Below are 25,791 nucleotides of genomic sequence, written 5' to 3'. Positions count from 1 at the left end.
TAGTCTTCATGGCTAGTGGTAAGGCCTGACATGGTCCGGTTCCGGTTCGTTCCACAGGTCAGAACCTGGAGTCGGACCATCCAGGTATCTGTGGCGGACCACCTGACCACCCACCGCCTTCCGCCGGTGGGTGGTCAGGTGGTCCGCCACAGATAGGTCCCAGGTTCCAACTTGTGGAACTGGAACCGGAACACCGACCCTGCAGGAACCTAGAGTGCATAATTTTGCCAAGAAATTTCCTATTTTGGCTGGATAAATTGCTGATTCATTCTTTTTATTACTGTCATTTACACCTGTTCTGGTTTCGGCAACACTGGTCTTCAACTGTACCTTCCCAGTACATGAAATTATATGAAACAGCCTCGTATATCAGTTATTTTCTTAGAGCTTCAGACTAAAGAGCCAAAGCTTGTGCCGATGCAAGATGTCAAAACCCGCTGGAATTCAACTTTTCTGATGCTGCGACGAGCGAAACGGCTACAGTTAACGTTCAATGACTTCTCCCGGGTATCCAACCAGGTAGATCTTCAACTAAGCGAAGAGGAATGGCGCCAAGTTGACTATCTTCTTTCAATCACCCAGCCATTCTTTAGCTTTACCGATGAGGTCTCCAAGAGCAGGGATATCACTATCCACACCGTCTTTGGCATCTACAACGCCCTCTTTGCTCACCTAGAGAAGTCAAAAAGACAGCTAGTGCGAAAGCAGACCAAGTGGAAGACTGTGATGCTTAGAGCACTTGAATTTGCAAGGAAAAAGCTTTCGCAGTACTATAGGGCGACAGATGATATTGGCGATGATCTCTATCCGATTGCTACCATTATGGCGCCTCAGAATAAGATGGAATTCTTTCAGAAGCCAGAGTGGGAGCTAGAGTGAGGAATACTAATACAGCATCTGAGCCGAAGCAGGTAGCCAACGAGAGTGTTCTTGGTAAGAGACCAAGAATCGAACCAACAGCAACAGCTCTACCTAGTACCCAGACGCCGCACATTCAACAAGACGGGAATAGTGAGAATGAGGAGGATGGGATACCTCTTCCAGAGAATAGCTATACCCAAAGGCGTACATCTGGGCGGGTTCCTAAGCGTATACGAAGAGATGAAGATTTGTATGAATATCAAAAGCTATAGAAAAGATAGAATTTTAGTTAAATGCTATTACATTACGTTGAAGTCTGCCTAAGCTACTTTATTTCTATCTCTTCTTTCTGAGTAGAGATGTAAGACGAATACCTAAAAGTACGGACCAAAACTGCATAAGATATGCAGGCCACGGGACTTCCCTAGTTTGCAGCGTTTGAGGAACCTGCAGGTTCTTAATAAACCTGCAGGGTTGGTTCCAAGAGCTCAAGTGTAGAATCGCGGTTCTAAAGACCTAGAACCTGAACCGGGTCTTGGCGGTTCTGGAACCGGACCGGACCTGGAGAGTCGCGATTCCTGTCGAGGTCTATACCGGTGTCATCACGGTCTTACAGGCATAGACAAATGGCTTCACGTCACTTAACTCACACCATCTCAATGTGCTCATCGCCAGTGTCTTTCTTCAAACGTGCCCGGTCATCATAGCATCTTCTGCCCCGACCCATCACCCGCAAAGAATCCATGCAGCCCTGTTGTTGGTTATTTGACAAGTGATATCTTATGTGTACAGAGTAGTAAACGCAGAAATAGCCCGGGCAAAGCAGTGAGAATGCCCGCTGATTGTGGCTTCTACTATCTTTGATTCCCTGGACCCGTGAGATGGTGCCACTAATCCCTTTTGGGAAGTTGACCAGGGGGTTTAACTTGCAGTTATCTCAGTACTTGAATATATATCAAAACAAAAATTATGACTTTATATTCAATAATTATTCCCCAGTACAGGAAGAATGAGGCTTATTATCCCCTTCCAGTACTTTCGGCTCGTCTTGTTACTTTATATTATGCAATAATGTGATATATTTCCTGCAGGAAGAGGAGTTAGTCCGCTCAAGTACTTTCTCCCGTAGATAAAAGCAAGATATACATATACAATGACCATCCTCCCGGCCGACCAGCAGCAAGCGTGCTACACTCTTCCCTTCTATTCAAAGCCCAGAGAACAAATACACATTACAACGACTTGCATGATAGTTCTAAGCTATTTCACAATCCTCTAGAAAGTCGGTGTTCGGCACCTGATATTATATATATGCGCGAATGACTTCGCTTGACCGGTCAACCCGGAAGTAACCCACCTGCCTGAAGACAGGCAATAGAGTTCGTAATCCTTCACAGGATAAGGTGAGGGACAGAACCAATCATTGTCTTGATTCGCATCTTGTGCTCCAGATGTAAAATCTCGTGTGCAATGGGCTTGAAGAGACCGGCAGGGTAAATCTTCCATCAGCGACATACCCATCCAAGCTATCCGAAACATAGATACATGAGTTTGCACGGCGCGACTTGCCCGGCATGCACGGAACTGCAGCCCAAGGGACTGACCGACAGGCGATTGCATGCATTCTGTGACGGTTTTTGGCAGTTGCCACTCCATCATCTCACCTGATCCGTTTGTTTGGTTCGTGCCCCTGCCAAGCAGTATGTACTCATTCCAATTACGAGACCCAAAAGAGCCCCGTATCAGTATTTATTGTCACTACCTCCCCGTGTCGGGATTGGGTAATTTGCGCGCCTGCTGCCTTCCTTGGATGTGGTAGCCGTTTCTCAGGCTCCCTCTCCGGAATCGAACCCTAATTCCCCGTTACCCGTTGCCACCATGGTCATGTAAGATGGCCCTCCATTGGGTTGGCTCGCGCGTCCCCCACATTGACTTCTCAGGCAGGCGCGTTCCAACGGGCAAGCCTGCGCGTCACTGACCGGGTATGTCATCGCCTTCTACTCCCCCGGCTTCGCGACCCCCATTCGCTCGCCTCGTCCGCAGATTTCGAAGCGATGCGTGTCCTCAAACGAGGCAGAGCAAAGCCAGCGACCAAAGCTTTGATGCTGATCCAAGGGACCCGGGCCACCGGACTATCCGACCCGAGGGCCAGGAAGAGGCCGAAGACGATAGACTGCGTTTGAACAGCTTCCTCAACCTCAGATACCTTTCAATATTGCCCTTGTTGGTTGTCCCCCACCCGCAACCCCCCGTGCTGCAATCGCTTCCTAGATTGGCGACTTCCGCTCTGGATTGACCGCAGCTACACCAGGGACGGTCCACCATAAGGATGGTGTGGTCGGGATGGCATAGGGTTCATGTCGGGTTAGCCTATGTTTCATAGGGCCTTTGAGATCTATCCGACGCGGTTTCAGGTTACATGATTTCCTGATGTGTGGCAGCCATGTTAACATCCGCTAGAGATCATTGGAAATGCCCTGGACTCTGGTACTTGGTTGCCGGTGCGAAACGCTGCTATAATGGGCTGTAAGACCGGGCTGTTGTCCACATGAAGTGTTTGCCTAAACAAGGATAACCATTTATACACAGACATGAATAACCACTGTCTTGATTGTCAGGTTATTCTCGGCTGACTGTCTGACATAAAATAGCCCCAGTTGAAATTCTGTGATATTGGCTGCATCCACTCTTCTATTATAATAGCAATATAAACTGGCTAGATAGTATTTGGCTATAGATCTTATACAAACTTGAAGTATATGTTTCTCTGATATCAAGGTATACCTGCTTTCTGAAATAGAGATTAAAGTACTTGCTAATAACCAGTCTAACATACCTAGCGCCTTAGTCCCAGACAGCTTTATTAACCACTGAAGTGTTATATATATTTCATAGGCCTCTGATTCCAGGGTTGGCTTGTCCTAACCTCTGTTATGCAGATATATCAAGGAACCAGTCTTGTCAGCTGTACTGTCTGGCCGGTTATAGTGCCAACATTGCGATGGCAGGTGTTCACGGTCCTACCATTGCTGATACTACCATAATCTAAAGGCATATCCTGCAATAGGAGTCTGCTCTTGCTATCAGACGGGCTGTGCACTTACAAAGATACTGCAGGAGCAGAGCACTATGGATAATGTGTTACAGACCCTTGTCTAGTGCACCTTATCGGGGAAAGCCGACGCGCAAGGCAGAAAGTGATAGGACTACAATGACGGAAGGACAGACAATGGCTACCCGAGAGATAAGATAAGAAGAGTCTCCAAGGTCATGTGATACATACTCCGTTACCTACCCCCATGGGAGTATACGATGGAGTATACAGAACTACACACGGTGATTGGATATACCCTGAGACCTACCCCTAAAGGAGTCACTACAGGAGTAGCCAAGGATAGATATATAAAAATACTTATTCTATATACTTAGTTTAGTTCTTTATAATTAATCTTAACTGTTACTTAGGATATATCTTTAGTATTAAGTTAGTAATTAACTTATTTATACTTTCTTAATTACTGAGTATATATACTTAGTAGGCCAGGCCTTTTGGACTTAAGTTATTCAGTTATTTATTCACAGTATAACACTCGGACCTTAGATTAGATTATATTATTGGATCCTGGATTGGATCATATCTCAGACCTTAAACTAGGTCACATTATCGGTACCATCGCTTATCGTCACTAGGCTGACCGTTGGGACGGGATAATCCTAGGGATTTCGGGATGGGATGGGATTTTGGGATTTTGGGATGGGAAACGGGAATCCCGTCCCATCCCAAAATCCCAAAATAGTGCCAAGACAAGGATGGGAATCCCATCCTATTTTAAAATTAGGATTGGGAATCCCGTTTTGTGCGGTTAAACGGGATAGGATTCCCGTTCTAGCCCTATGTTTGGGATGGAATAGGAAACGGGATGCCAAGAGGGAAAACAGGATGGGATAGGAAATTCCTGTCCTATCCTATTCTATTCTATCCTATCTGAATAGTCAGCCTACAGTGATTTATCTATCACTAGACCCTGACCTACAACATGATGGCCAGATGCTAGATAAGTAATAGGCGAGAAACTGAATATCCTGAATAAAATAACTTTACTAATTATAAAGAGATACTGCCTATTTCCTTAATATAATATTCTAAGATTACTATACTCTAAGCTTTGTCTCTATAGTTTATTAATCAGTATAATCTAGAGTTACTATCATTTTTCCTAGCAACAATTCGCTCTTATCTTACTATATTACAGGCTGCAGCCTGCAGATTAGTCTATTTATTATTCAAGAATAATATATTATATTTAGGCTATATAAGTCCTAAGAAGTATTTTCTATTATAAAAGAGAGAATAGTCTCTATATAAATCTTATATATCTAGTGAACAATATATTAATCTGCTGGTGCCTTGGACTGAATTACTATTAGAGGACTATCACTTCAGGTGCCTTAGCTTTTATGGCTGCTGCAGGGATTGGCTGGGTATGACTAGAGCCAAGGGCCCTTATATCTCACGAGAAAGCGTGTACTTCTCACTGTCCCTTGACCCACCTGATCTACCGCTTGTTGTTGACTTCTAGCTTGTTCGAGCTGGCGCTTCAGCTTTGGCGCCTCCGCGGTAAAGTCAATATACGGGGTGCCACGTGAGCGTGCAGTCATTCTCCGTGGGCGCCTTCTGGGAGTTAGGGTGCTGCCACAAAACTTAGTCTTACGCCGGCAAGGCATCAATCAGGGCATGCCTGCGGATGGACGGCTGTTGGCACTAACTGGGCGGTTTGTAGTTTGGATCCTCGAGAAGCTGTGGAGAAATGGGCTTCCGAACGGGGACTAGCCTGGCTCAGGGCATCTCCGGTGTCCTGAGGCTTTTCGCGCGGCGAATCTTGTTTTTCGCCTGTCATACCAGGTCTATCGCCATCTGACTCCAGCTGCTTGATCAGCCACGATATCGATGGTATGGACAGCCCTATCGTCGTGAAAGGAGGTGCCACCAGGAGCTCCTCGTCACTACTACTCTCATTAGGTTTCATTAGGTTCAGGAAAGTGCTTCATGGGTGCTGGGTGTATGAGTGAGCGGTCCGCGAAGACGATTGTGACATGCGTACAACATCCTTTCAAGTATTGCCGAATACGTGCCATCATACGACGCACAAGTACGTTCTGCTTCACAGAAGGAGACCATTCAAAAACTTGCCTCCCTGTGGATAGTAGTCACAAATTGAGGGATGATAGTCCCCTCAGGACCATGACTCTTTGGCGGGGTGATGCTCACTGTGGCTACTCATTTACCCACCGACTTTCGATTGTTCCTGAGAGTCAACACCTAGGTCTCGGGATCTTCCAGGTCCCATGATCGTGGTAAATTCCCGTATGATACCTACGATGGCCAAGGGGAACATTGTTAAAAATAAGCAAGACTAGGCCATTTGTGACCAAATTCGTCGGACTTTCATAGGTATAGTATCGTAACGCTGGCCGGTCAAGGGTCGAGATGAGTGGTAGACATAAAGGAAGCTGTCGTCCAGAAAAGTACAGCCAGAGGTCTGTATATGATCAGTAGACAAAGGTTGTCACATAGGCCGCCGCATATGGCCGTTCCAAACATCGTCCATGCCATCCTGGCGTAGATACTCCTGTCTTTAGCAACTGCCCGTGCCCTGCTGTCAACCCAAACGTTTAGACAGCACCCGCTCTATCAATGCGTTGATGCTACTTTCTCGGTGGTCCTTGTGGGCCTTCTCATAGCAGTAGTGGCGCTCCGTTGGAGCTGTTCCTATCCGCTCAGTTGAGTTCCCATCGGGCAAGGCCACAAGAGATCACCACTGACGATTCTGTGACAGGGGCAGAAATTATGACGTCTATGACGGGCTTCTTCCCACCAGTTCTGGAAGTGAGTGACTATGCACGAGGATAGGTCGGGTATACGATGGACAAGAGCTGATAAACCTGTAGTTTCTTCGACTACACTTCATCCTGTCCGACATACCGCTGTTTGCAGCCCGGGTGAAGATGTTTTACGCATTGCTATGTGTTCTCCACACCACCAAGGCCGCGACGGTGCTCGTCAGTTACCTGACTTATGATCCGGCTGGTTATGCCCTGCTGACCTCCCCTACAACACTATGAAGGCGTGAATGTTCACCGGTCAACTGAGGCGTTTGGCTTTTCCAAAGATACACCGGTGAGACGAGGAGAACGTATCAATAAAAATTTGGGGGGTGTGAAAAGCCAGAAAAGGGGAAAAGTGGGAGTACCGGTGGCCGATGCAGATGCCTAGGTATCTGTGTGGGATTCCATGACCTCTCCCCCAATTAATTTGAACCGAAGAAACAGAAGAAAGGCGTCTGCAACGCACAAATCCGACTACTATCCCCTTTGCATCCTGTCTGACAGAGGAAAGGGCCGCCTTGTCTGTTGCCATTGACCGCAAGACGACGTGAGTGTTTCTTTGCTGAGGACATCAGTCAGGCCTAATCTATATAACTATGCGAAGATGGATGGTAGGTTTTGGCTCTGGTTTTTATCGACGCAATCCCGTTTCCACCGTACCGCTACATTATCGCTACAACACTGTTGACAAGCCTGTCTCTCGGTATGAAGAGGCCGAGGTGCTTCTGTTGTTCGCGATGGCTATCTCTACGACTTCAAGCCGCCCTACAATAAAGCGGCTTACCTCGATCGACAATGCCCGAGGGTAGCCACCCATATAAGCCCCGGACCCACCACAGCAATCACCACACCGAATCGACGAGAGCACGGAGAATGACCAACTAGTTTAGCAAGACAGGTATAGCGGGCTGATCCTTCGGGTTAGTGCACCCTGGTCTTCTCGAAGGCAAGAGCAGTCCTGATGACGGCGTTGCATTTAGTCGCCAAGTATGCTTGTGCGGTGGTGAACGTCTGTATGCTGGCTGGGAAAGGCGTGGGCATGAGAGGGAGGGAGACGAGGGGCTGTCCTCTCGTCGACTACGAAAGTACGAACGGTCATTAGCCCGCTGCCTGCTCAGTACTATAATACAATACCCTATGTGACTATGTTCCTCTCCCAGGGGAATCGGGAATGTCATGAATCCTCCACTCCTCCCCCACCTCAAACAAACTCGTGGTCGGGCATCTATTCGAAATCCAGGGACCGTCGAGATGACCTTCGGGATATATGGGTAGTTCTCCAGAAAACGACCAAAACAAGCAGAATCCCCACCAAAGTCGGCGTGGGTATCTCGAAAGAAGCTAAAGCCGCGGAAGAAAACCGCTCTTACTAAAGGAGGTACAGTATGCGATGGGGCTTGTATGCTTCTGGTAATTGAATGTCGTCAACATGAAACTGCTGGTTTCATACAGCATCGTTCTGAAGCCACATTTTGTACTCCGTACGGTTGAAGTCAGATTCTGTCTATGTCATGGGGATGAAGCGCACAGACCGTTCTGACATCCTAACAACGTCTCATGCTGATGCTCAGCCAATAAATCTACGCCAACGCCAACGCCAACGCCCTGTCGGTTGTTGATTGGCTTTAACTATTCAAGAAAAACTTGAGGCCCAATCTCTTATCCCTTTTCATCGTTTCAGGGCCGCAGCGTGCGAAGCGCGCACCTCCCAGTTCTAAATATATTTATATTTCCACCCCGCCAAATAGTCGTACGACACTCGTGCATGAAATGAAGGCTTGGCGTTAGGGTTTAGAAATAAGCTTGACTCCGGGGGGCGGAGACCAATCAATCAGTATCTCAACTGGGTTCGGGAAAGTTGTTATGGTTGGGGAAATCGGGACTACAATGCTGAGTTGTGAGGATCATCACGGCGGGATATAGGAGGTTAGAGCGGCCACCTGATACACTGTTGGGTTATGTGTAGGCCGGAGATTGTAGCGAAGTAGCATAATGATATGAAGCATCACGGAAACGATTAGTGAATGACCCGGCTTGGCTGACATGGCCTTGGAAGGATGACGCCAAGAGGCAAGAAGCTGGTATTTCACCGAGATAACGCCGAGGCGACGGGAAGATAACATAATCAACCGAACCCTAGGTGCGTGAATATACTTAATATACTTCACTGGTGGATTAGACATACATATCTCAAGCACTATCCTCCGATTCTATATAATTAAACCCAGGACTACATAGCTTTCTGATTAGTATGGTCGGTAATACCTATCGCATCAAGCACACATTTGATCTTAGAACAGCGGAAAGCGCGATGGATACAGGGTTTAATACATTCCCAGATCGAGCCGAATAGACTTGTTAGGCCCGCGGGTTGGGCCGGGTTTTTGAGGTTGTTCAACCCAGCCCGTTGGGTTTGGGCCGGGTTAAGATGATATACAAACCACCACCCACGGGTCAAGATATATATATATGAACCACCCGCGGGGGCCCATAACTGTAGATCCTTTTCTACTATAGTAATGATTTACATTCTTTATATAATACAGTCTTATAATACAGTAATTTATTTATATTATTATAGGTAAATAATATATTTACAGTATTTTTTATCTTGGCAACCCGCCGGCAACCCGCCGGCAACCCGCTGACCTGTGGGCCACCCAGGGAAGAAAGCCGGCCCATGCCGGGTTATTGCATTGGTCAACCCATCCCATTTCTTGGCGGGTTGGGCCGGGTTGGGCCGGTTTTCGTGGGCTGGGCCTAACAAGTCTAGAGCCGAAGTCGAATATCTTCAGGTTAATAGGGAAACAATGGAATGAGCTACTTCGCCGTCTCAGAGACGCATTTTCTGGTTGAAAGGAATGGCCAAAAGCTTCTATAGGTTTAATAACAATATCATATTAGATAATAAAATGAAGATTTGTACCTCTTAACGTCCTTCGCCGTGCCCAAAACTCACGCTAAATCAATGCCGCTCTATACTCACCTACCATTGGATAAGAAACCACAGTTTGCACGGTGCCCCTGGAAGCCATCATGACGATGACGGCAGATTTTAGTCCTGCAAGGCTATCATGGCCCGCACGTATAAATTTATGGAAGACGGGTAATTGGCCTAGAGAAAATAGAGTGGAACTTAATTTCAGAAAGCGGCAGCAGGGTGAGCGAGGCATTAAACTACGTATTTTTAATTCCTCCCCAAATCCTTCGGCTGATGACGCAGATGGTTCATTAAATATAACGGGATCAATCATGGACTCCCGAAACATTCGACGACGCCGAAACCCTCAGGCTTGTGGCACCTGTCGGGAACGACGGACGAAGTGTGATGGTCAACGACCGAAGTGCTCCTTTTGCCGGGAGCGTGCAAAAGACTGCTCTTATCCGGAGCTGCTAGGGAACCCTACTACACCGTTAGTATCTTCGTCCGATCCGGGACATCACTATGTTCTCTGACGGCCATTGCAGCTTAGAGCAGGAGTTATCTAGGATTCGGGATCAGATAGATCAGATTATTGCTGCCGTCGAGGCGGCGGTACCCAGACAGGGTGGCTCGCCACAAAGACAATTTCCTGGTGACCACGGAGAGACCTTAGACATGGTCCGAGGATTCCCATTTATGACTATCCGAAATGAAGTGTTCATGGCACTTTTAGGGTTAGACCGGACTTTCTCGTGCCGTGTCGAGCAGGTGGAACGGAGAAGAGACGCAGTTGCATCTCCAACGTCCCAAATCCCTAGACTGGTCATTCCTCATAAGCATGCCTTTCAGTGTGTACACTTCACTCTCTATCTGGTCTTTGGAATCTGTGTTAATTGGACCCTAATCACAGCCTGTTAAATAAATTTGCCGAGCACATCCATGCCTGGTACCCAGTTCTCCACGGCGATTTTCCTATTGAGTTTGCCCATGCCATTACGAACGGCTTTCCAACATCATCGGAATCCTGCCTCGCGCTTCTGGTTTTAGCTATCGGAAGTTTATTTGCAGACGGCGCTTTTTCACACCGACTAGATAAGTCGGATGAGAACTCATATATCAAAGCAGCTTTGGGAATGCTCCCTTGCATAGTAACGGATGGTGATGGTATCCGTGCCATGCAGTGCCTTTTGCTCTTCAGTATCTACTTCCTATGCTGTGTCAAACCATGCCAAGCCCACAACTTTGTGTCCTTAGCATCTTATCATATACAGGATAGTCTGAGCATGTAAGTACCTCCGAGTAATTTCATTAAATGAATCTTCTAACTTCACTACCATGGTTTCTGTAGCAATTGCGATTGGGAAAAAGAACAGCCAAGTATTGTCGGAAATTGCTACTGGGTTTCATTGTTAATTGAAAGGTTTGATGCGCTCCCAAGATGGCTGCAGCCATTACTAACCATCATCTAGTGAGATACTGGTTCAACTGGAGCTGGAAAATAGTGGCATTTGGGACTTGAGTCCGATCGCTCCGATGCCGACCAGTCGCGGCATTTGGGAATTGCCATTTGATCTTTCAGCGGGGCAATCACCGTCATGCTCTACATTTACTGGTGACAGGGATGATACATTGACAAACGAGCCATTGGCCGATTTGTCATACTTCGTAACTGAGATTGCCATGCGGAAGATGCTCCGGAGGTGCATTCTGTCGGTGAGAGAAGTTTCGGGGGGCAGTTTTGAGTATGCACCCATCGTTGCTGCCGAACTTGATCGACAACTAGAAGAATGGCACAATTTTCTCCCTGAGAGATTCCAATTTCTCGGCAAAGAACTGGAAGCGACCTCCCCGGGCTCACCCCAGGTGCAATTCCTGAGCACACAATACCACGCGTTCAGAGCATCAGTATATTGGCCTGCCGTCTACCAAGCGTCTTCGAGAGGGGAAGTAGACGATACTCTGCTCCCTCATTGCCTCCAATTCTTTGAAAGCTACTCCGCTTTTATTGGCAGTGCTGCGTGCGCCGTGCACAGCTGTAGGCTTAACCTCTGGACCTTGTGCACCAGGTACGTTCAACCAAGATCAACGTTGATTAGTACGCAGAGAAGGCCAATCTAACGCATTATTATACTCCACTCATAGTATATTCACAATTTCCATGGCAGCCTTAGTGACATCGAAAATTACATGCCTTAGCGCTTTGGTGTCATCCGGTCTCTTGCCATGCTTTCAAACAGCGGTCCGAGTCTTTCAGAGTGTGCGCCACACAAGTCCTTCTTTGGCTGAGTTTGCACTAATTCTGGAGGAACGGGTCTCTTGGTGGCTATCGTGCACAGGATAGACGGTAACTATACCATGGATCTATGATGTTATTGCTTGATAACCCTGCCTGCGGGCAAACCCGAGCCTATTGCCGTTCATTTAGTGCCTCAAAACCATCGTGTAGCGTGCCATTTCGCCCTGTACCAATTAGACTGAAGATTAATAAGCAGGAACTAATACTTCAAGGGAACTCAAGTACACAAGATCTGCATACACTACGCGAAGAAAAATGCGTACTGCGCGAAAATATACGGAGCGTTCAGGGCGCGTAATCAACAACACCCTACGTAAAGTCGGTGGATGAGACTCATGGGGGGAAACGTTTGGGCCAAAATCACAGATACGGATACTTGCTGACCGGTTGGTACCAAGTTGGAGAGAGTCCCACTGGGGACAACCGGGAATGGCAAAGGTGATTTGCTCATCAATGTGGTAACTGCCAAGTTCACAGAGCCTTCTAGCGATCCCAATTGCAGATTCGGCTTCGCCGCAGGCGATAGATGGTGTCACCCCATGTGTTCTCGAGGACTCTTCAGATTCGTCGCCCATTGGAAGTATTTGGTGACCGAGGCCGGGCTGGACTGGGTGCATTGCTGCCAGAGCTACGAACTGCATCCCGCGACTGTTCGTCAGAATTCTCTAATTGAAAACCGGTCTGCTTTCGCCGACCTCTCGAAGCCTGTTTGGATTCCGCGCGCCTGGTACCACCTCGATATCAGTATGGCGGGTTCTTGTTTTTCCTTCCGGGTTACGGCTTACCTTCGGGCACTTTATTGGGATTACCGCTATCATTCGCGTCAAATTGACACCAAGGGCCGCAAGATGGCTCTCGAGGGACACAGGTTCACAGCTCAAGAGGCTTGGAATGATGGGATTGTGGGCGAGTTAGCGCCAGAAAGCTTAGCAGAACATTCTATGTCTATGGCTGAACGGATATACTCTTTCGGCGCGCATGGAGTGTCTGTCTGATGAGGAAGGAGCTCCTAGGCGATGCACTCCCCAAGCTTTTAAACAATCGCATGTGAACAAGATGCTTATTGGAAATAGACCACTACATGCCAAATCCCATTTGAAACAGTCTTATCATTCAACGGCATTTTTATAGCACATACAATTTTCTCTTAGCAATTGTCGTCCCATCCGTATCGTAGAGGCTTCTCGTGGGTTAGTAATTTTATTAAGACTAGGTTAAAAGGCACTTCTTTAACTATTCAACCTTCCATATTAGTAGCTAAAGCCCGGATACTGTGTCCAGCACGAGGTGGTTAATATTACTGATAATAATAAGAAAGAGTAGGCGATTTATGTTCGCCTATATGGTTAAGCGGCATTGAGTCGGCCTGTAGCAATTATGAAGTATATCAAGGACCGAACTATTCCCAAGTTTAGAGCCTAGTTTTCATTATCTAAATGTGATTTTCCCTCCTGTACCCGAATGATTAACAGACCATGGCACACGTATACAAGATGACTACGTATACTACGGTATCATAAGCTCCTTGATATGCAAAGGATAGTACTATTATGCGCGCGATATTTCGAGGTACATCCAATAGTACGACGTCCGAAAGCTGCGTTCTGCCCGAACATGCGTGACCAGGGCAGGCATTTGCTTGACCAGTCACAAGCTAGTTTGTGAGATAAGGCCCCCAAGGAGACAGCTTGTTGTCACGGAACCACCTCTTCTCATCCTCAGAGCCTGTCAGAGAAACCCTGAAATCATTAACATGCATAAATTCCCGCTCTAGCTCCTCGCCATTAATATCCTAATTATAATCTTTATCTGTAATATGCGGCTTCAACGTCTTGTAGATAGTATTCATAAAGTAAGTTCTCTTCAGACTCTTACCAGGAGAAAAATGCCCAGTAATATAGCTAAATATAAGTCTAATAAAGGGCTTCACCCTGTTCACTAACTATCTAAATAGATATAATAAGTAAATTAAAGATTACTGAAATCTTTATATATTTATACAGAAAATTCCAGCTCAGTATATAGTATTGGCAGACATCTCTATAATAAAAAATAATATAGAACACTGGCAGTCTGGCATATATATAGATTAATATAATTATCTTTGAGAGTTCCTCTTTATAACCCAGGTCAGTGAATGTCCCAGTTGGGTAGTAGATTCTCCAATCCAGTATAATAGATTTGATTTTATAAATAAAAACATGCAATAATTTCCTTATAGACAGGTATTTTAATAGCAAGCCGAGTGTAATCTCTTTATAATATATTAATATACACTCTCTTAATAATAAATAAAGAGGAGATAGCTACTCATTCTCTGGCAGCCAGTAATTAGTGACCAATATTTTAACCCCGCACAGTGGCAGTTAGACTTGTTAGGCCCAGCCCACGAAAACCGGCCCAACCCCGGCCCAACCCGCCAAGAAATGGGCTGGGTTGACCAATGCAATAACCCGGCCCACAGGTCAACGGGTTAGCCCGCGGGTTGCCAAGACAAAAAATACTGTAAATATATTATTTACATATAATAATATAAATAAATTGCTATATTATAAGACTGTATTATATAAAGAATGTAAATCATTACTATAGTAGGAAAGGATCTACAGTTATTGGCCCCCGCGGGTGGTTCACATATATATCTTGACCTGTGGGTGGTTTGTATATCGTCTTAACCCGGCCCAACCCGCGGGCCTAACAAGTCTAGTGGCAGTTCTACATACCTGCAAGATATATGCGGGATAGTATTATCATATTAATAATCTGGAATTAGTACTCTAAGGCACTACAAGTTTAAATATGGCTGGTCACTAATACCTTAGCAGGATCAGAATAGATTATACATATCTCATAATAATGCCTCTAGATAATTTTTAAGTACAGTACTCTCAATGAGTGATCAAGTCCAAGACCGACAATGGATCTAGGGACGGTAGATCCTGACGACTGACCATTAGAAGATTGAGTCCGTTCGACCAGTCCCCTCCTGACCGTATGTTGAGCTTTCTTACAGTCAATCCCTTCGGTTCTACAGTATATTCTGTAAAAATTCTACCGTTTACACTTTAAGCGTCTCTCCATTACCAGGAAAACTATAACGAAAAAGGTAGACTCCGGCAACGTCCTCAGTATGCATGGGTATCCACATATCCTCTCCGCAAAGTGCGGATATACCGAATGATCACTAGTCATAAATTGAATGGTTGTTTGGTATCTCTACCTACGTAATTGCCTAGGTAGCTGCTTAGTTCTAGCCATACGAAGATGATTAATCATCAAATTGTGGTTATGCCGTCTTCGGCTAATTGCAAATTGCAAGGACATAATGTCATTTGCTATTTAGCGTTACTCATTGCCTTTTCTAAGGCCTTCCGGACGTTACGTTGCGATTCTGGAATCTACAGTATAAATCTCTCACAGAATGCCTCCAACCGTAAGCCCATCCAAAGCAGGTAGCCATATCGAAGAAAGGCCACCGGCCCCGGATACAAGACGCTTATCTTGGGAGGATCCTAATGAGAAGAGAAACCCTGCCAATTGGAATATTAGTCTGAAAGTCTTCCATACGTTCATCCCCTGTGCTTTAGCCTTTTGGATGTATGCACCCTTTATCCTTTCTTTTGCAACCTTGGCTTTGAGTAACCTGACAAGACATTGCACAGCACCTTTGGTACATCGGTTGTGGTGCCTGCCACCGGATTAATCGCCATCGAATTCAACGTCGGTCGGACAGAGTCCATTCTTACCCTTACTCTTTATACGCTCGGAATAGCCCTTGGACCTGCTTTCATTGCCCCTTTATCCGAAACTCTGGGCAGAAAATGGGTGTACGTGATTACTGCTCTATGCCTCCTTGCTTTCACTGGGGGTGCCGCGGCCGCACAGAATCTGAGTACCCTTCTAATTTGTCGTTTCCTGGCCGGCTTTCTTGGTTCGGCCGGCGTCGCCACAGGGGCCGGCACAATTGGCGACGTGTGGGCATTAGGTAGAACAGGAGGAATCGTTTCCTTGTTCTTCATTTTGGGACCCTTCTTAGGCCCGAGTCTCGGACCGCTCGCCGGTGCCTATATTCTGCACAATCGCCAAGGTGACTGGCGGTGGACACAGTACCTACTTCTCATCCTGGGAGCGCCGATTTTCCTGGGCACTCTTGTAATGCGCGAAACTATGAAGGAGCAGATTTTACGAAAGTCTGACAGGGCTGTGGCAGTCAATGAAAGGGGGAGTCAGACAACGACTTTCACTCAGATTATGCGCTACTCTATAGTTCGACCCGTTCAGATGCTGTACAACGAGGCCATTGTTTTGTCGCTAACTATTTACACGGCATTTGCGTATGCGGTAACCTTCAGCTATTTCGGCAGTGCGACGTACGTGTTGCAGCTGGAGTATGGACTTGATCTCCGAGAAGCTGGGCTGGGCTTCATCAGCGTTGTCATCGGATATTTGATGGCCATCGTGACTTTCATTATGTTTGACAGGACCCTGTACGCCAAGGCCATCCAAGCTGCAAACGGTAACCCTGCGCCTGAACATCGATTGTATACCGGGATGGTGGGAAGTGTTCTTCTTCCTGTTGGGCTTTTTTGGTAAGTATCTTCAGCTCAATACCCTCTGGTTTATATACTAACGTGGGGTTAGGAATGCGTGGGAAGCCCATCGTGGAGGCCATTGGGCTACCCTAGTCGCTGCTGGGATTCCCTTTGGATGGGGCGCATTCTCCCTGTTCGTAAGTCTAGATTCTCTGATGGCAGGTATGAAGGTGGCGCAAGTCAGAAAGCTGACCCAGTCCCTCAGTTATCCACAATTATATACATGGCCCAAGACTATCGCGCGGAAGCTGTTGCCTCAGGTAAGCGTTGCATTGAGGAAGCGTGTTGAATGATGGCATCCACTAATAGAGCCCTATGAAGCCCTCGCAGCCAATGGAACATTGCGATACACCCTCGGAGCTGTTTTTCCACTCTTTACCATTCAAATGTATCAAAATCTGGGGATTAATTGGGCAGGAAGTGTTTGGGCATTTATTTCGGTTTTACTTCTCCCTATTCCTTGGCTCCTATTCAAGTACGGAGACCGGTTGCGCGAAAATAGTCAATTTGCCCAAGCAAAGAACTAATCTGAATATCATGACGCCCTAAGTACTCCGCAAGAGCAACCAGTACATATACATAATCCGTTCCTAGATCTAGACGCCAGGCTTTTCATAGTTCTCGTTAGCTGCTTCCACGCACTACCCCATCCTCCCACTTGTTCTCAGACGTCATGACCACACAAAAGGCAGTTATCATTACGGAGCCGAAGAAGATTGGCCTCGTTACCGATTGGCCTATCCCTTGCCTTCGGGAAGATTATATTCTTGTCAGGACCGTTAGTGTCAGTTTGAATCCTACCGACCGGAAGCACATTGCATTCCTCTCCCCCTCTGGTGTGCTGGTAGGGTGCGACTATGCTGACATTGTAGAAGCCACCGGTAAGGATATCAAGAAGCTATTCAAGAAGGGCGATCGTGTCTGTGAATTCACTCATGGCGCCAACTCTGCCCAGCCTGAGGATGGTGCCTTTGCCGAGTATATCATGGCCAAGGGTGACCTACAGATGAAGATCCCCGATAATATAAGTTTCCAGGATACTGCTATCCTGGATATCGGTATTAACACGGTTAGCCAGGCTCTTTACTAAAGTCTGAAGCTGGCCCTACCTACTAAGCCTAGGAAAGAGACTACGCCTATCCTAGTATTAGGGGCTCTACTAAAACTGGTACCTTGGCCATTCAGTTTGCCAAGATATCTAGATATACAGTTCTCATAACCTGCTCTTCCTATAATTTTGACCTTATTTACCGAATGGGCGCAGACACAGTCTTTAACTATAAATATGTCCAGTTCACCGCTGAGATCCGCAGGTAGACCAGAAATAACCTGAAGCTTATTCTAGACTGTATTTCTCTTGAAACTAGCACCAAGTTCTGCGATAAGGCTATATTCAGTAAGAATAGGAAGTACAGTTCTCTCCTGAATATGAGGATTAAGTGTACATGCCGAAGGGATTTTGGGTACGGACGGTGCAAGCCGAGCCATCTCAATAAGGGCACTAAACTGAGGGTGCTCAACCAGTCGGAAGGGCAGTCGTAAGGCAGTAATGAATGCAGTTATCCTCTCCATCCAAGCTTGTGGAGTAAAGGTGGGTTTTTGAGAGGCCAGATGTGCCTAAGGTAACCAGAAGTTAGTAGAGATAAAATGAATCTGTAGGGATGAATATATTAATATACCCCCTTGTTGTATAAGCCTTCTGATATCTTGCGAATGAGGCGCTACCCACCGACAGCTTGCCCCTTGCAAGTGTTTGTTCATAGAGGATGTCCCACGATGGCTGTGTGCTGGATGGTTAAGGATTTGGCCACATATCTTACACATAACTTTCGGAGACCCATCTTGGATACAAGCAACCAGGTGAAAATGCTTCCAGCACTCTGCCTGGCGCTTATTCTCAAAGATATTCCTTTTCAACCGACCTCCAAACCCAGTCTTCAACCACCACCCAACGAATTCATCATTCACCATCTCTGCCCAGAGAAGATAGCTTTTCTTTTTCTCTGGGCCAACACGTTCAAGAGTATTAGGGATGGAGGGTGGTACCAGAGGCCGCATGAATTCCGTGTTAGATGTAGAAGCAGGCGTCTGCTGACTGTATGAAGCATCAGGGAAGAATGGCTGTAAACTATCGGATGGATGGAAGGAAAAGCTATCCAGAGAAGTACCCTCATGGATAGACGAGGGATAATTGTCAGAGAACTGAGAGATTTGGCTCTGTGACATGGTAAGTAATAGAGTTAGAATGACGGAGAAGGACTGAGCGAGACATACTTTAGGTTAAGGAAGCTGGAGCTGGGGAAAATAGGAAAAACTATGAGAGTTGGCTGCCAGTGTGAGTTGAATGAAGGTGTTGATACGTCTATTCTAATATAGACTGGGCTACCTACCTGAGTGTGTGGCAATTTGGTCAGTAAGGCCCCCAATAGTCAGGTTCTGTCAGGACCTGAATTAGACCCTGGGGAACCTGACCTGGACTTCAACCTGGAATCCCATCTTGACCCATATAAAAAGTTGTTTCAATCTGATTTTGCCGAAGTCCCCGACCCCAAGCGTATAATCTCGATGCCTTTAAGGGATAAACACGCAATATACAGAGTAAATGTAGAGTAAATCGACTTAAAATAGCTTTAAAATATGGATATTTTTGTATAGGCTTCCAATTAGCCAGTTTAATTCTAATGGCGACTGTTGGAATATATTCAAAATGTTGATCAGGGTAGTGGTACAGTACAGTATGAGCTCTGTCTAGAACATATATTTCGTACTTTATATACCACATCAACCATAACCTCTGCTAGAAATAAATACTAAGGGCCGAATGAGCCGAATGCCACTAAATATGATTCTATATAAGTTTGTTAGGCTAAATATTCTATATACAGACGAATTTCATATAATTTCATAAGGGATACAGTGATATCGCGATATTTATTCATATAGTGACCAGAACAGCAGTTAATTACAGTACACAACCTAGATGAATCATCATTTTATCCATCCGAATTAGGAAAAACTTGGCAAGATTATGCAAATCAGGTTCCGTTCGGTTCGAACCTGAGTTGAACCTGATAGAACCGCGACCCGATTCAGGTTCCAAGTATTACAATCTGAGAACCTCAGGTTCAGGTTCGAGGTTCCGACCTTTGGGACCTGAGTCGGACCATTTCGAGGCCTACGTACCAATGGACATACCGACATTAAGTCACCCACTGCAAACAGCTTTGTCTTACAACAGAAGATCCCTAACGCTCAATTACATCTTTATCCTGATGCTGGGCATGGGCATCTCTTCCAGGTGCCGGAGCTCTATGCACAACATCTTGAGCTGTTTTTCCAGAACTGAGGCCAACGACTTGATTATATTGAGCTGCGGATAAGGCGTGAATGGTCGTGATATTCTCTCATTAGAAAGGCCCTTGTATAAAGTGCGTTGATTGCTACAAGTCCAGCGATTTACTATCTAGATATGGATTCTAGATAGACCTGCGCATTACTAGAAGGCATTCAACATGCGCTCTATTTTTTTTTCTTTCTATGTGAATTGGGTTTGTTACCCTATAAAAAGGGGTATAAGATCGTTTTGGCAACATACGGCAAGTCTAGTGAGATAATTAGACGCTTGTTAATCCCCTGAAGCATTTGATGCAGATATTAGGTATTTTGAGTACCTTAAAATATAGGATTAAATGAAATCCATCCATTGGCATCCACCGCAGCATTTATACGTAGCTAGCTCGTTTTAGTTTTCCAGATATCTGCCTTCATAGCACTGACATCAATTTCCCGTCATGTACCATTCCCCTTCATTATCTTAATCACCCAAGTCACATTCAAGGCTGTCCCTGCACAGTTGAGTAACTACACACAACCAGCTGTCTTCAGCAGGCCTATCTTACGCTCGAGAAGTATTGATGAGGGCTTCAGTTTGACTCCTCATACGTCGCAAATATTTGCACTATTTTGTTATTGGGGGCTTGTTCTTTGACTATGAATCCGGCTTTATACTTCTGCAATCGGCTTTCTCGTGGTATATTCCCCAGCCTCTCATCTACGGTTACCCGGTCAACCATTACTTACTTAGGGTGGAAGTCCTTACTCTTCTGAGTATACAAGCGCAGCAATTTTCAAGGAGTAGAAATATTAGAAGATGACTAGAGCTTTTGTCATCTCTATCTGCTCATCTAATTTCGATAATAGCTAAAGGTCTTCCCCGAATCCTGGGAAGCATTGATATAGTCATGGGGCGTAGCCGTCTGCGTAAATGTGCGTTCACTATCCGTATTTGTACCACACCGGGAGTGGGAGGCGCTTGGCACGGATAGGCATCTTTTAGCCGACTATACGAAAGGAATGTGTTTGCAATACATGAGCCAATAAACTTTATAGCTCCTGCCATGTTATGGCTCGCAACTTGAATCAATGTGTCACTCTTCCATACGTGGGAGGGGAGTGATTCATTACAATGGACTAATCGAGTTTCAATATTGGGACAAATAACTATGCGTCTAAATAGTCTCATCGACGTTGTAAACTAGCTTCTCTCCCCTTACTTTGCCCTCCTTTAGCATATCCAAACCCTGCAACGCTCCCTTGAGCCCATCTTGACCTACACGGTGTGGGTGGGGTTTGATCTTTCCTTGCGCCAGCAACGACTCTGCTAGGGCCCAGAATTTCTCTGCGAATGCTTTGTCTCCCGCGTTGGCTGGCACGGGAGTCGCTCCAAATGTAAAAGCTTCCCCGATTGCTGTGTACGCCAGTGTTGAGCGGGCAGAAATATTGGCACGCCCGATGCCAACAGGTAGGAGGGCACTGTACTCGCCACCATCGGTAGATAAAGCGTTGTCACAGAACTGGGCACTGGTCTCGAGGGAAATACAATCCAGTGCTAGCTTCAGATTGTTGTCGGTATACTTCCGGATATCCGCAGCCGCCTGGGGCTCATTGTAGTCGAACACCGCCTCCGCACCAAGTTTGCGGAGGAGATCGAAGTGTGCAGGCGAACTTGTGGTAAGAACCTTGCATCCAGACAGCTTGGCAAACTGGATAGCTAGTGTGCCAGTGGCCGTGGAGCCCCCGTAGATGAGAATAAAAGGCGAGTTCTGGGCTGGTTCAGTAGGCAGAGCCAACTTCAGACTCTGGTACAGGGCTTGGCCGACAGTGGTGATTCCCACCCCTAATGTGGCGGCTTCCTGAAAGCTCAGGTTATCAGGTATTTTCATTTGCAGATCGCCCTTTGCCACGATATACTCGGCGAATGCGCCGTCCTCGGGCTGCACCGCATTGGCACCATGCACACAGCCACACACACGATCTCCCTTGCTGAATTTCTTGCTCACATCTTTACCAACCGCTTCCACGATGCCAGAGTAGTCACAGCCGACAAGAACACCAGGGGGCGCGAGAAACGCTATGTGTTTCCAATCAGTGGGGTTCAAGCCCACACTGACCGTTTTGACAAGGATATAGTCATCTCGCAGCTTAGGGAGGGGTCTGTCTGTGACAAGGGTCGCAACCTGGGGCGCAGTGATGGCGACTGCCTTTTGAAACGACATGCTGGTAAAAAAAAAAGACAGATTCTTGTGGTGGGGGCGTTAGAGAGAATGTAAAAGAAGAGGTAACTACAGAGTAATGTAAATGAAGGAGGATTAGAACTGAAGATTTATACGAGTTCCCCAGCCAGCCAGATAGCACCGGATCCGATCGATTACCAATAACGTTCGTCCTTGATTCGTAATCTCTGGGTCGAATGGTGAGTTAGACCTCGTTGACGAATATGCCAGAGGCGTTATAATTACGGTTCTGAGTGGTACACCGAGGCTCGATCACTAATCCAACCACAGAAATCCCGAACAGTAGTGTCAACATTGAATGATACCGCTAAGCCGCATTCGGTATCTAGAATGCAAATTTGCATTCTAGAGACGTACGAATTATAGCGCTAGTGGCCATAGAGTTCGTACTTTTGTTTCACTTCAATTGTCCCTTATCTTTGTCAGACCTACCAGACTGTTATCATATATTTAGGTCAGATAGCGAGTTAGTGAGGGAGAAGGAGAACGCTTGCTTGGTAAAAAGGGTGTATACGAATTGGGTGTCGAGTCGATAAGTGGCATTATTCCGCGGCTACGACGCGACGCTGTGCTACTGTATGTTATGAGTTCTGTGGCTAACAATGAAACACAACTTGCAAGTTCGCGCCTGGAGTGCCCTGTCAACAGTCAGCTCGTATTCAGCCCCTGCTATATATACACTGTTGAGATAGGAAGCTTTAAACCTGTAATTTAGGTGGAGTAGGTGTTTCCGGAGTGCTGTGAATCGAGGCTCGACCCAGTAAACAACTCTATTTATATATCTATAATTTATCTCTAAATGTCTTCCCAGTATATACTTTACATATACTTTAAGTAATTATAGATATAGACTCAGCAGTCTTCTTGCCGCGTGCTGGCTGCTTTCTATCACTAGCGGCTATTAAACTCTCAGCATATACTCGGTATAGAGGGAAGATAGTAGGCTTACTATTAGGGCCCTTTTTAGAAGTAGCACGCTTGCTCTTGGGGGTAGATAAGGAGATAGAGATATTAGAGAAAGATTTGCACTGTATATACTCAGTATGTTATAAAAAGTCTTGGAAAGAGGGACTTGCCTTATAACTAGAGATCTTTCTAGACTTCTAAGAAATATTAGTATATATAGAAGATATGTGAAGTAGATAGTCAGGATTATATATAGGATAATAAAACTCAGTTCTAAACTTCTGGACAAAGTTATTATTTTCCTGGCTAGTAGTTCTTAGTATATATTTTATATATACTAAAGATATATCCAACTCACGCCAGTTTCTCAAGGAAGTTGTCACGGGTAAGCCTTAGGCTTAAGGCCCTGATGGCAAGTTGCGATACTATATATACCGCGCCTGGGAAATCAACTCCGATCGGAGTTGATCATAGTGGATCTTTTTACCTAGTGGGAAGATCCTACGTATTGAATTACTAATCCCAGGAGTAATCCTTTACAATTATGATCAACTCCGATCGGGTGGCCAATAGTTAAGGATTCGGATTTGGACTGGAGCAGGTTCGAAACCGGGTAGCAGCTGACTATTTTCTGCTCACAAGGCTTGTCCTTGGGGGTCTCCGGGTATATATAGCTGTGGTACCCAAGCTGTCCGGGCTTGGGGACAAGCCCGCTGTAGACGGGGAGATAACTAAGCGCCCTGAACAACGGAAAAGTAGAACACCCGGATATGGGTACAAAATAAGCACGAGGAAGTCCGTTTCTCACCTTAAATTCATTTCTATTCCTACGCTAGTGTCAACAAACACAATGCCTAATATGACAGTCGCTGAGCCCACTGGCCTCCCAACCATTGCTGAGATCGAAGCGGCAACTGACGTTCTCAGCATGCCTGACAATTCAGCCAAAGTTGTTCGGGTGAAGGAGCATTTTGCCGTCAAATTCGGCAATGGTATTCCACTCTCGGAGGCTGAAAACATGAGATTCCTTGCGGCCAACAGTAAAGTGCCGGTGCCGAAGGTTTACACGGCTTTTGTTGATCCGGAGACCAATCGGACTTTTATCGTTATGGAGTACGTCCACGGCGACAACCTTCAGAAATTGCTGCCATCTCTTACGCCCTCCCAGAAAACCATCATCTGCAAGCTCCTTAAGGACGCAATGATTGATCTCCGAAACATTCCACCTCCGGATTATCTGGGTACCTTGAATCGCCAGCCTTATCATGATGGTGTCTTCTGGACGAAAGAACAAAACCCGTTGATCTCCGGCCCTTTTGCAAGCCAGAAGGAAATGAATCGTGGAATTCTAGAAAGGTTGCGCCAGACAGAATCGCCTCAGTACATTCGATTATTGCAAACAATGGTTGATAGCACACTGCACGGCCACCGGACTGTTTTTACCCATGGAGATCTGCAACCGAAGAACATTATGGTCCAAGAAGTTGAATCTCATGAGGGTGGAAGCCCAAAGCTCAAAATTACAATCATAGACTGCGAAATTGCCGGCTGGTACCCTGAATACTGGGATTTCTGCAATGCAACTATCTCCTGCAGATTTAAGCCTGACTGGCTTGCACTCATTCCAGACATTCTGGATGAGTATCTCGTGGAATACCTCATGATGCAAGTTGTTTATAGCACTGTATTTTACTAAAGAGGAATGAGAGACTGCAAACAAAACTAATCATTGTACTCCAACAAGCTAGCGACAAATTCCCTCTCCGTACATAAATAAAATAAATCAAATAATCAGAGGCGGAGGTGCAATTGATCACAAGAAGGAGATCCCCAATTCTGACAATTATCTGTTGGACACCTAAATGACTTGCAATCATCAGAGTTGTCTCAAAGAGAGAAATGTCCTACATGAACAGTTTGTCAAGGATAAGCAAAACATCCGGAAGACAATGTTAGAGAACTCACAATTTCATTAGGGCTTGAAAATTCCTTTCTCAAAGGTCAGCTTCTTAACGTCCTGAATCCATTCCCCACAACGATAAAGCGGCTTAGACGGATCCAAACGTTTGCCACCTAGTGTCATCTGGGCCGGTGGTGGAGGGACAGCTTTACAACACTCTGTTTCAAATCTGGCCAAATCCCCTTTGGCGATGGTTCTGATCTTTATCTTCGTACCCGGCACGAATGAGGCTGACTCTATAGGATCCCTGGAGTCTCGAGGGTCATATTTCATGCCTTGGAGGATGTTTCCAGTCACATGATAAAGGCGTCCCCTATCAGCGACTTGCAACGCATTAGGTTTGGTTTCGATATAAATTGCAACATAATTTGGCTTGCCAGCATATTCGGCTGTGTATACGTTGTAAGACATAACTGATAGATGAAAAATTGCTAGCTGCTGTATGAAAAGAGAAGAATAGCCAGGTAGCCGGTATATTGGATTCTGGTTTAATGAAATTCTGAATTACATTCCTGATGGTCCTTGTACTCTTTATGTAACTTGTTCTTTCTAACATAGAACCGCAACAGTTCGTTCCCGAAAACATTTATCTCAGCGTAGTGGTAGTCGAAGGCTTCAAAACTGGGCGTCTCGCCATGGAGTGCAGCCTAAATTAAGGGTCGCTCTGGCCAAGACTACGCCATATCCAATGGATGGAACCCTCTGATCCTTTCCACCAGGAGAGGATGTACCAAAGCGATGATGGTAAGCTGTGATTAGCTGCTAACAACAATTAGAGAAAGCGGCCAAGTAAT

The 25,791-nt window shown here is 46.0% G+C and overlaps 8 protein-coding genes across 8 annotated transcripts; 5 read left to right on the top strand and 3 right to left on the bottom strand.

Annotated features, from left to right (window-relative positions):
- Positions 1 to 5,537: 5,537 nt before the first annotated feature.
- BDW43DRAFT_292647 (uncharacterized protein) lies at positions 5,538 to 6,037 on the bottom strand. Its single transcript, XM_032043744.1, has one exon. It carries the CDS (start codon positions 5,886 to 5,888, stop codon positions 5,586 to 5,588), a length of 303 nt encoding a protein of 100 aa, XP_031894796.1. The 5' UTR covers positions 5,889 to 6,037; the 3' UTR covers positions 5,538 to 5,585.
- A 672-nt stretch (positions 6,038 to 6,709) lies between these two features.
- Positions 6,710 to 6,984, top strand: BDW43DRAFT_316369 (uncharacterized protein; the record flags this gene model as incomplete). Its single annotated transcript, XM_032048286.1, has 2 exons — positions 6,710 to 6,748; positions 6,811 to 6,984. The coding sequence occupies 2 exons, from the start codon at positions 6,710 to 6,712 to the stop codon at positions 6,982 to 6,984; spliced, it is 213 nt and encodes a 70-aa protein (XP_031894795.1).
- Positions 6,985 to 9,628: 2,644 nt separating this feature from the next.
- BDW43DRAFT_233480 (uncharacterized protein) lies at positions 9,629 to 11,970 on the top strand. Its single transcript, XM_032039558.1, has 5 exons — positions 9,629 to 10,160; positions 10,216 to 10,518; positions 10,581 to 10,955; positions 11,019 to 11,090; positions 11,140 to 11,970. Exons 1-5 carry the CDS (start codon positions 9,784 to 9,786, stop codon positions 11,786 to 11,788), a joined length of 1,776 nt encoding a protein of 591 aa, XP_031894794.1. The 5' UTR covers positions 9,629 to 9,783; the 3' UTR covers positions 11,789 to 11,970.
- A 3,417-nt stretch (positions 11,971 to 15,387) lies between these two features.
- BDW43DRAFT_323416 (putative MFS polyamine transporter) lies at positions 15,388 to 17,085 on the top strand (the record flags this gene model as incomplete). Its single annotated transcript, XM_032049740.1, has 5 exons — positions 15,388 to 15,563; positions 15,629 to 16,555; positions 16,608 to 16,695; positions 16,764 to 16,818; positions 16,880 to 17,085. The coding sequence occupies 5 exons, from the start codon at positions 15,388 to 15,390 to the stop codon at positions 17,083 to 17,085; spliced, it is 1,452 nt and encodes a 483-aa protein (XP_031894793.1).
- A 146-nt stretch (positions 17,086 to 17,231) lies between these two features.
- Positions 17,232 to 17,648, top strand: BDW43DRAFT_316366 (chaperonin 10-like protein; the record flags this gene model as incomplete). Its single annotated transcript, XM_032048285.1, has 1 exon — positions 17,232 to 17,648. The coding sequence occupies one exon, from the start codon at positions 17,232 to 17,234 to the stop codon at positions 17,646 to 17,648; it is 417 nt and encodes a 138-aa protein (XP_031894792.1).
- A 3,258-nt stretch (positions 17,649 to 20,906) lies between these two features.
- Positions 20,907 to 22,421, bottom strand: BDW43DRAFT_292635 (zinc-binding alcohol dehydrogenase family protein). Its single transcript, XM_032043743.1, has one exon. It carries the CDS (start codon positions 22,111 to 22,113, stop codon positions 21,067 to 21,069), a length of 1,047 nt encoding a protein of 348 aa, XP_031894791.1. The 5' UTR covers positions 22,114 to 22,421; the 3' UTR covers positions 20,907 to 21,066.
- A 1,130-nt stretch (positions 22,422 to 23,551) lies between these two features.
- BDW43DRAFT_233452 (aminoglycoside phosphotransferase family protein) lies at positions 23,552 to 24,871 on the top strand. The gene has a single exon (XM_032039556.1). The coding sequence runs from the start codon at positions 23,888 to 23,890 to the stop codon at positions 24,731 to 24,733; it is 846 nt and encodes a 281-aa protein (XP_031894790.1). The 5' UTR covers positions 23,552 to 23,887; the 3' UTR covers positions 24,734 to 24,871.
- On the bottom strand, positions 24,872 to 25,545 carry BDW43DRAFT_233453 (uncharacterized protein). The gene has a single exon (XM_032039557.1). The coding sequence runs from the start codon at positions 25,406 to 25,408 to the stop codon at positions 25,010 to 25,012; it is 399 nt and encodes a 132-aa protein (XP_031894789.1). The 5' UTR covers positions 25,409 to 25,545; the 3' UTR covers positions 24,872 to 25,009.
- Positions 25,546 to 25,791: the final 246 nt, after the last annotated feature.

The sequence above is a fragment of the Aspergillus alliaceus genome (assembly GCF_009176365.1).
Source record: "Aspergillus alliaceus strain CBS 536.65 unplaced genomic scaffold BDW43scaffold_73, whole genome shotgun sequence".
NCBI classification, from domain to species: domain Eukaryota; kingdom Fungi; phylum Ascomycota; class Eurotiomycetes; order Eurotiales; family Aspergillaceae; genus Aspergillus; species Aspergillus alliaceus.
This window is presented reverse-complemented; position numbering and strand designations above follow the sequence as displayed.